The sequence below is a fragment of the Triplophysa dalaica genome, chromosome 20 (genome assembly GCF_015846415.1).
Source record: "Triplophysa dalaica isolate WHDGS20190420 chromosome 20, ASM1584641v1, whole genome shotgun sequence".
Classification (NCBI taxonomy): domain Eukaryota; kingdom Metazoa; phylum Chordata; class Actinopteri; order Cypriniformes; family Nemacheilidae; genus Triplophysa; species Triplophysa dalaica.
The window spans coordinates 19,007,238-19,016,972 of record NC_079561.1 but is presented as its reverse complement, the minus strand read 5'-3'; the positions used below and the strand labels follow the sequence as shown (position 1 = coordinate 19,016,972).

Here is a 9,735-nt window from a genome sequence, read left to right as displayed (position 1 = left end):
TGTGCTCTTGTGTTCATGTCACTTATAAAAGCATCTTCAGAGAAGTTTGTTGATTTATTTACGTTATATTCCTAAAGTTGTGTGATGACCGTGAGCCGGAAGGGTTTTGAACACTTCATATATGAGGCGTGTGTTTCAGCAGACAAAGCAAACGTTAATTGATCCTCTTTTCTCAACAAAATCAACATCTAGAACCTGTTCTGTATTAAATCAGATTAAATTTTCAATCCTGAATACTGAAAAGCTCAATTCAGCACAAATAAAAAAGACTTATGACTGAAACATCCGATAAAGGAATTAAAAAGCACATGAAACACGTTTACAATGATGATAATCGAACAAAACTGCAGATATTTTGTGTTTCATCACTGAGCTTTCATTCTGACATTTGAAGTCAATACAGAAAAGGAGCCGAAGCTGACAGGTGATGTTTGAAGAATGCTGCTGGTGTTTCTGACTCAATGTCCTGGTATGTACCTCACATGACTTTACACCTGTGGAGAAATAACGCCTCATATACAAGAACAGTGTGTTATCATGGTGTCTGACACTCATCTCCAGTATCGGCTTTAATGGATTAACACATCCAATTATTGTAATTAAATTATTGTTTTCTGAAACTGAAGCATGACTCTGTAGTCATTAACAGTAACTTATGATGCACAACATTATCTACTGTACAGTGAAAAGGCTTTCACCAATTCCGTGAAGAAAATGTAGTCAATTTTACTGTACAATGATGATATTTACTATGTTGTGTGAAACAACAGGTGATGACAGTAGAGACAGAGTTCTGGAAATGAGAATGACCGGATACACACGCCACCTAACACCCTTCTCGCTCTCTATCTCTCTCTCTCTCTTTTTCTCTCTCTCACTCACTCACTTCCTTACACTCTGTCTCTTCTCTTAATTTCATTGTAAGTATGCTTTAGTGGCATGGCAAATATAGCATGTTTGTAATTGTCAACATTTCCATCTGTACACATAATACAAATGTGCATACAAAAAAAAGATGCCCGTCTCTCTCTCTCGGTCTCTTTGTTTATTTTAGACAGTTTGTGTTTAACAGGTTTATCTGCTTTTGTGTCAGTTTATGTAAGATTGCAGAGGGCTTCATGGAGTTATTTTTGTGTGGAGATTGTTTTTGTGAGTCTGTTGATATTAATAAGTGTGTTTGTTCTGTATTTATTTGAATACAGTTCTAATGAGGTTTTATGGATGCTCTCTGCTGATGTTGACTTGAATGTCTTGTCTTGTCGTGTCAGTTGGTGAATGTTTCTGCTTTTGTTTGTCTGTCTGAACAGTTCATTTCTTTGATTGAGCAGTTTGATTAAAATCTCTTGTGATTCTACATTCATCATCATTTCTCTTTCTTTCATCACATCCAGTCCAGTATCAGGTGCGTCGTGATGAGACTCTGGTTCAATGTGTCACGTCTCGTGTGGAGGTGGAGCGATCCTCAGGTAAATAAACCTGCTGTCACAAACTCCTTCTCACTGACCCACACACAACTTCACCGACATCACACTTCTTTCTTCACGGCCGACAAACCAAAGAAGTCAACAACCCTGAAACATCATAGACACAGGTAACAATTTATTTCAGATTTTTCAAAAAAACTTTTAATTGCTAGAAGTTTCATGGAGTCTTGCAAAGATTGTACATAATAACAGCAGCATTTAATGAATATGAATTTCAAATCATTTCTGTTTTGGTGTGTTGTACATTATAGGAAGTATGTCAGTAAATAATTAATTGTAATATTATTTTATTATTTTTTAAAAGTTATTAAGTTCAAACCCAATGTTAAAAATGATATAAGGAGTTTTGTTCCAAAATTAGATAAAACATTTAAAAAATCATGTTTATTATTATGTTATCATGTTTTGCTTTTGTTAGTTACTATTGCGTGAATTAAAACAAACCAACTGCCGTTTGATTGATATTTAATTCACAATAAATAAAATGTTTTTTTTAAATCCTTTCTTATCTTGAATATATGTGTATGATTTGTTGTCTTGATTTACGTGTTGTGGTTTTGGCTAAGCTGTAATTGGTGACTTGAATTATATAATGACATTTAACTGGCGAGAGATGCACCTGCCCCGCAGGCCATCATTAATGCGTGAATAATGACTGAACATTATGTGTGGGAGATTATCAAGAAATTCTTGCTTATGATTGGATCTACTTCAGATGCTTAGACATTTACATCATGACACATTAGAAGACAAATGTAAACTGACAGTCAAATATTTAGACACAAATACATACATACTACTATTATTAATCTTTTGAATACCAAAACAAAAGTCCAAATGTTTGACTGATGGTGTGCATGTGTAGACACCGTTTACTCAAGAATATTTCTCAGGGTTGACTGATAATATCAGAGATCCGTACAGTATGTACACATTATATGGGGCACGTTGTCCTGATTAAACCAGCCTTTAAAATGCATATTAAAAGCTTTTCATCAAAATGTAATTAGTTAAAACATTTATGAAACAAAATTGCACTTTTGAGTCAAAATCCACGTGATGTTGGACAGGACACACAGTTCACATCATTTAGTATTTATCTGCTTGTTTTCCATGTGATTCAGAGATGTCAAACTCTTCTAGAGGTCCAGCGGTCCGAGCGTCTGCGTCTCGAGCAGTCGGCTCATCAGCAGGTTCTTCAGACACACTCTCTGGATCTCCAGGTGAGGAAGATGAGGATGGGTGTGGTCTGTTGATGATGATGTCATCAGAGCAGGGATTTCAGGAAAGCCGTGAGTGGGCAGATGAGTTTTGAGGGTTTAAGACTGGGTCTGTTCTCATCTGTCCAGGTGTGTTCATGTTCAAATCCAAAAAAGAAAAAAACTACAAAAAGAAAAATTATTTTTGAATGTACGTGGAATAATTGTAAAGATAAATATATTCTGTTCTGAGCACAAAGAGCGTGTTGGCCAGTGGTGTTCATCATCATCATAAATTTACATTTCTGTTTCGATTTTAATCAAATGAACCCAATGAACCAGTACGACTTGATTTTTTCGGTCAAACAGAACAGGAGATGTTAGAAACGGACAGCCTGTGGCTTCTGAAGATTTCTTTATAAATCGTCAAGCTTAATTCAGATTATCTCAAAACTGCCTGACAAATAACTGACATCCTATTGCCCGAAGACAAAAACAACAAGACTTTAATAAAGCTTCGCTGAAGGTTTCAACAGAAACTCTTTTGAGTTTGTTTTCTTGTGTAAATTCTCTAAACAGGTTGTGTTTTTTTTTGGGTCAGACTCTCTCTTGACGGTCCGTTCCATCGATCTTCTGAAGTCCAGAGATGGGCTGAACCGCAGAGAGCATCGCACGGACGCTTTCATTCATGACAAACTGATCGTCCGCAGAGGTCAAACCTTTCAGATGTTGATCGACCTCTCGCGACCATTTAACCCTAAAACTGACCGTCTTCACCTGGAGCTCAGGTTAGGTCAGTGAGAAAAACATTCCCTATGTTCCAGGTTAGTGTGCTGGTATTTTGATTTGCATATGAATGAAAAAGCACAGATGAGATCTCTTTAATGATTCAAAAAATGGTTTGAGAAGAGATGTCAACCATGTCTCAAACTCAGTGTTGTGTGTAACTAGTTACTAAGTAATGGGGATTAAAGTAAGGGAATACTCATATGTTTTCTGTAATTTAATTACAGATATTTTTGATGTAATTAAACTAAATACTTTGTTAAATATATGCGTGTGTAATAGCGTAATTGACATCAAAATTCAAAGTCTTACTTTAAAATCTGTGCTTTCATGTATAATTCTCACATTTGTAATACTTTGGTCAGTTAATAATATTATTTGAAAGAATTCAATGAGCCGTTTCATGTATATTCTTGAATCACTTAACTAATCAAGGTTGATATAAGATATAAAAAAGTAATTAGTAATGAGTAACTAGATACTTTTTGGACAGAGTAATTTGGAAAGTAATCTAATTACACTATTGAATATGTAATGAGTAACTAGTAATTAATTACTTTTTCAGAGTAATTTACCCAACACTGGTCAAACTGAGCTCAGATTTGTCAAGTCTGCAATCAAAAGTCAAGACATCTGAGATTAGATTGATACCTGAATGAAACACAACTGATAACCTTCTCCTCTGGGAGTTATATAGAATAATGTTGAGTTTCTGTGCAGAAGTGTTGTTGAATCGTTTTTCTGTATAGACCTGTCATCTATAACACGTTGACAAAGCAAGTGCTGGGAAATGAGAGTATTGTGATGTTTTTGTTGTATGTTTTGTGAAGTCACTTGTTTGAATGGTAAATCCGTTTTATGACAAAGAGAGAGAGGAAATGAAAAAAAAAGGAAGATTCATAAAAAATTTCGAACATTTCAACCACTAAATCCATTATCAGTGAAACTGTGTTTATTCAGACGGAAGAATGTATTAATCATTCATTCCTGCGTCTCATGAGTCATGAACCCTAACCCTATACTGCAGCATACTTTAACTTTACTGCTGTAAACCGTGGCAAACCATAGCCAACACCACAATATACTTTAATATTTATTATAGCAAACCGTGGTAGGCTGCAATAAATACTGTAGTTTACGGCGGTATTTACAACGGTTTTTCATGGTAACCTGTGGCGAATTCAGAAGTATATTCAAATATTTACTAGTATACTTTAATATTATCTATACTAATCTCTGGTAACCAGTTGTATATTAGTTGCATTTTCTAAATGTATACTACAGCATTCTGGTGAATTATGTAGTAAATATTCTGGTATACTATGAAGTTTTCCTTCACATAAGATATTTTGACGTTCACATCAGCTTGATTAAATCAGAACAGTGGTGTTATCTAACCCTCACATCTTTTTGCATTGTTTTGTTTATGACACAGATTACATGTTCACGAGTGTTCGAGGGATTCGCATCATGGTTTGGTTAGTGGATGATCTGGAAGACGGCCGATGGGAGATGAAGATCGTGGAGCAGAAAGACACAAAGATCAGATTGTCAGTCAATACTCCAGCCAGCGCTTCTATTGGCCAGTATAAAGTCTCTGTGGTGACGTATTCACGGAAGGGCGGGATGTTATTTCCATACGCTCAGAATAATGAATTCTACATGCTGTTTAACCCCTGGTGTGAAGGTACAAAGACACAAAGAAATAAAACTCATTTATCTTTATGAACTGCATGAACATGACACTGTATGTTTAAATCTCTCTCAGATGATCCGGTGTATTTAGATAATGAAGCTGAAAGGAGAGAATGTGTTCTGAATAACATGGGAAGAATTTACTACGGTACCGAGCTGCAAATCGGAACCAGAACCTGGAACTTTGCTCAGGTGAGAACTGAAACTGTCATTATACAGCGAGTGGAGCTCTTTTTTTATTTTATTGCAAGTCCACAACAATATTTGAAGAGTTTATTTCCAAAATCAGATAACTTCATTTTTAAGTAGTTGGTTGGTTTTGATTTCAGCCATGATTACCAAAAAAAGAAAAGCTTGCCAACAAAACAAACACATGATTGTTTTATCTCATTTTGGAAACAAACTCTTAATTTCAAAACCTAATAAAACAATCTAGTGTTTGGCATAGCAAGGAAGATGTGTACTTGTTACAAAAAGAAAGCAAACACGTCTGTTTTGTCTTATTGTTAACCAAAGCACGCAAAATATATAGAATTGAATATACACAAATTATTTTTAGGACTCAGAATCAAATCATAAGCCACAGTTTAGAGTGCATCATCTGGACCCAAAAATCATTTTTTTTCCTTTGACAGCTATTCATGTTCTGACTAAATTAACTTTTTGTGTCAGTTTGAAGAGGATGTTCTTGAAGCTTCTCTGTTTGTGTTGGAGAGATCGCGAGTCTCTGTGACGGCGTGGGGTGATCCGGTGATCATGTGCAGAGTTATATCAGCTCTTGTGAGTTTTATTCTTCATCAAATGTAAATTTACATTTTATATTAACATTCATGCACAGGCCACACACTTTAATCTAATCTAAAGCAATTTGAGGTGTATATTGGTGGGGTTATATATGAATATATTGGTCTTAGTATCACTACAAGCAGAGTACAATGTCATTTTCATCTCTTGTCTTTGATAGGTCAACTCTAATGATGACAGGGGTATACTGGAAGGCAATTGGTCAGAGAGTTTTGAGGGTGGGACCGCGCCCACAGCCTGGAGTGGCAGTGGAGACATTCTGAGACAATACTACAAGAGTTCAGGAACGCCTGTGAAATTCGCTCAATGCTGGGTCTATGCTGGAGTCACAAACTCAGGCGAGAACATGTTAACGGTTGCTTAGCAACCTCACAGAACACATTAGCAACAGGTCATCAAATTCTGAAGAAACTGATGACTATTGCAATAATGTGACAATTCCCTTGATGCTCAGGATAGCGCTGGTGAGTTTAAAGAGACGGAACAGTAATTTCCGGTGTTCTGTCAATTTATGCTCCCCTATCAAATTTTGCAGCCTCCACACAAAACAGGACTAACCTCCCCCCAACCCAATCACAACACGATGGGGAAAGGAGGGTTTCAGGCTGGCAAATATGGGTGTTTTTAGAAATAAAAAGAATTAAGTAATATATAAGTGATATGACAGATACATTTCTCAGTCAGTCAGTCATATTTATTTATGGAGCACATTTAAAAACAACAGCTGTTGGCCAAAGTGCTGTTCAAAATTTAACCATTAAACATAATACAAAAGTAAAAATAGAACACAGCGACAGATAGTACACTACAGTTATACCACTGTCCTTACTTATGACCAGATGCAACCGTAAATAAATACGTTTTAAGAAGAGACTTAAAAACCCAAGTACAATACATTAAAGTAATCTAATCTGGATGAGATAAAAGCATGTATTACAGACTCCATGTCTCTTAATGTTAACATTTAACATTTACATTTAGTCATTTAGCAGACGCTTTTATCCAAAGCGACTTACAAGTGGGGTAGGTAATGGAAGCAATTGGGACAACATAAGTACAACAAAAGCATAAGTGCAACCAAAAGAAGACTGGTCTCATATAACCTAACACAGTATACAGAATCATTCATGTTAAGAATGACTTCATCTTTACAATATTCTTTAGCTGATAAGAACAATTTTTAACCACCGCATTATTCTGTTTATCAACAGTCAAAGCAGAGTCAAAAGTAATGCCTGAGTTTCTGACATGTGATTAAAGATTCCCAGATAGAGGCCCCAGACAGGCCACAACCTCTGTAGAAGCAGGGGAGCCAAAAATGAAGACCTCAGTCTTAGACTCATTTAACTGAAGGAAGGTGGCAGACATCAACTGTATAACATCTCTCAGACAATCAAACAGACACTGTAAGCTGGAGACATCCTAAGGGTGTCTAAGACTGAGCATCATCTGCGTAACAGTGGTATGAAATTGTGCCTCCTAAACATAGCATACAAAGGAAGCATGTATAAAGAAAACAGAACAGGACCCAAAATTGAGCCCTGTGGAACCCCACACAAGACTGGTCCACAAGATGACGAATATTTGCCCGTATCTAAAGAGAAGATTTCTGAGTACTTCCTTAATTCAAAACAACTCGAACCGGAAATTAGTCTGCGGGCTCTGGCGTCGCGAAAGCGCACCGGCGCCATCTTGTGTAATTAGCCCATTGTCAGTTAGGTAGAATAACAACTTCAATGTTTATTGTCACTCTATATTTCTGAAGTATTTTTCTTTACCTTTTTCGCTCCTTCAGTGTTGAGATGTTTGGGAATTCCTACCCGCTGTGTGACGAACTTTAGCTCCGCCCATGACACAGACTTCTCCATGACAACGGATATTTACATTGATGACAAACTGGAGGTCATTAAAGAACGTACGAATGATTCTGTCTGGTACGAGAAACACAACCATTACCCCAAGAAGGATCACAAGTTATTTATGTCATTGTTGGCTTATTCTCTCTCTCTCTCCAAAGGAACTTTCATGTATGGAATGAGTCCTGGATGGCTCGTCCGGATCTCCCGGTGGGTCATGGGGGGTGGCAGGTGGTCGACTCCACCCCTCAAGAGCACAGTCAGGGTTCCTACCGCTGCGGTCCGACCTCTGTCACCGCGGTCCGTAACGGACAGGTCAACCTAAAGTACGACACACCGTTTGTGTTTGCTGAAGTGAGTTGTCATCTTTACATCAAATCTCTGTTTCTCAACTTTATAAAGTGTTTATATAAAGAATCAGTGATAAGTAAATTATTTGTTATTTGCGTCTGGATAAATTGAATCGTGTTTCAGGTGAACAGTGATAAAATCTTCTGGCAGAGGAAACCTGATGGGAGTTTCTCTCAAGTCCACGTGGAGAAGCATTCCATCGGTCAGCACATCAGCACTAAAGCTGTGGGCTCAGACATGCGTATCGAGATCACACACCTCTACAAACACCCAGAGGGTAATAAAACATCTACAAATTCTCTTTATCTGAATTGTTTGATGTAGATGAACACATTCAAGAGTGTCCAAAAACATTCTTTATAGACATAATAGTGATGTTACCTCCCCAAAAATCTTTCATATTTGATCGATTCTTCAGACTGAAACATAATTTAGAAAACCATGTCAAACAACAAACACTGACATATAAATGTAACTTATACACTTTCATCATGTTTCAGGTTCAGAGGAGGAGCGTATGGTTGTGGAGACGGCCAGTCGTTACGGCTCTAAACCGATGATGTATCCCCTCCCCTTGGCCAATGATGTGACGGTTGAAATCATTATGGAGGGGGCGGGGCCTCGTATGGGCGGTGATGCCAAACTGAGTCTGGTCCTGAAGAACAGAAGTTCAGTTCAGCGCAGCACAACACTTCTGTGTGAGGTGCTGGTCATGTATTACACTGGAGTTCTGAAAGCATCGCTGAAGAAAGAACGTTTTCCTGTCATCCTCAAACCTCAAGAGAGTGAGGATCCGTTGACTTAAACACAAACTTTATCAGATTGAGAATGAAGTGTTATTTGTGTCATATGTTCTGTTGTGTTCCTCAGTCAAATCTATTCCCTGGATCCTGCAGTATGGAGAGTATATGAATCATCTGGTGGATCAGGGAGCTCTGATGCTCACCGTCACCGGACGAGTCAATCAAACCAAACAGATTCTGGCCACTCAGTTCAACTTCAGACTGCGAACACCAGATCTCACCATCACTGTGAGTCAAATACAATCATTCATCATCTGCGTCTGACGGAGAAAATCTCTTCTAATGAGTTTATTGTGTTTGTTGACTTGTGTTGATGGAGTGTTTGTGTTTGTTGTGTTTTCTAGCCTGTAGGAGAAGCTGTGATGGGTAAAGAGCTGACGGTCAAGATCTCATTTCAAAATCCACTGCAGCAGGTGTTGAAGAACGTTCTGTTCAGGATCGAGGGATTGGGAATGCAGAGCGTCAGAAAGATCCTCTATGGGTGAGAGCAGGTTTATTCTGTGATAGATGGGTTCAGTAGGATGTTCATGGCTGTATTATTCAAATGTTTATGTGTTTGTCAGTGATGTGGAGAAGCTGGCGACAGTGACACTGACGGAGAAGTTTGTCCTTGTGTTCTCCGGCCCTCAGAAGCTTCTGGCATCGATGGACTGCCGTCAGCTCACTCAGGTGCACGGAGTCGCTGATATTGTGGTGAAACGACAGTAAAACAGAAACTTTATTTCATTTCTGTTTGCTCTGAAGGACAGTAAACACA

General features: G+C 37.8%; 1 protein-coding gene across 1 annotated transcript; it reads left to right on the top strand.

The window, feature by feature from the left end:
• Nucleotides 1-1,337: 1,337 nt before the first annotated feature.
• On the top strand, nucleotides 1,338-9,731 carry LOC130409740 (protein-glutamine gamma-glutamyltransferase K-like). The gene is made up of 14 exons (XM_056733906.1): nucleotides 1,338-1,466; nucleotides 2,609-2,707; nucleotides 3,285-3,476; nucleotides 4,905-5,156; nucleotides 5,238-5,356; nucleotides 5,837-5,944; nucleotides 6,129-6,306; nucleotides 7,764-7,902; nucleotides 7,986-8,178; nucleotides 8,299-8,452; nucleotides 8,676-8,960; nucleotides 9,046-9,206; nucleotides 9,323-9,459; nucleotides 9,542-9,731. The coding sequence occupies exons 2-14, from the start codon at nucleotides 2,611-2,613 to the stop codon at nucleotides 9,684-9,686; spliced, it is 2,160 nt and encodes a 719-aa protein (XP_056589884.1). The 5' UTR covers nucleotides 1,338-1,466; nucleotides 2,609-2,610; the 3' UTR covers nucleotides 9,687-9,731.
• Nucleotides 9,732-9,735: the final 4 nt, after the last annotated feature.

Excerpts from the sequence above, each read along its gene's own strand:
- LOC130409740 (XM_056733906.1), top strand. The coding sequence starts at position 2,611 with ATGTCAAACTCTTCTAGAGGTCCAGCGGTCCGAGCGTCTGCGTCTCGA. Across the intron at positions 8,453-8,675 it reads CCTCTACAAACACCCAGAGG|GTTCAGAGGAGGAGCGTATG; the intron begins GTAATAAAACAT and ends ATCATGTTTCAG. Across the intron at positions 9,460-9,541 it reads GTCAGAAAGATCCTCTATGG|TGATGTGGAGAAGCTGGCGA; the intron begins GTGAGAGCAGGT and ends TGTGTTTGTCAG.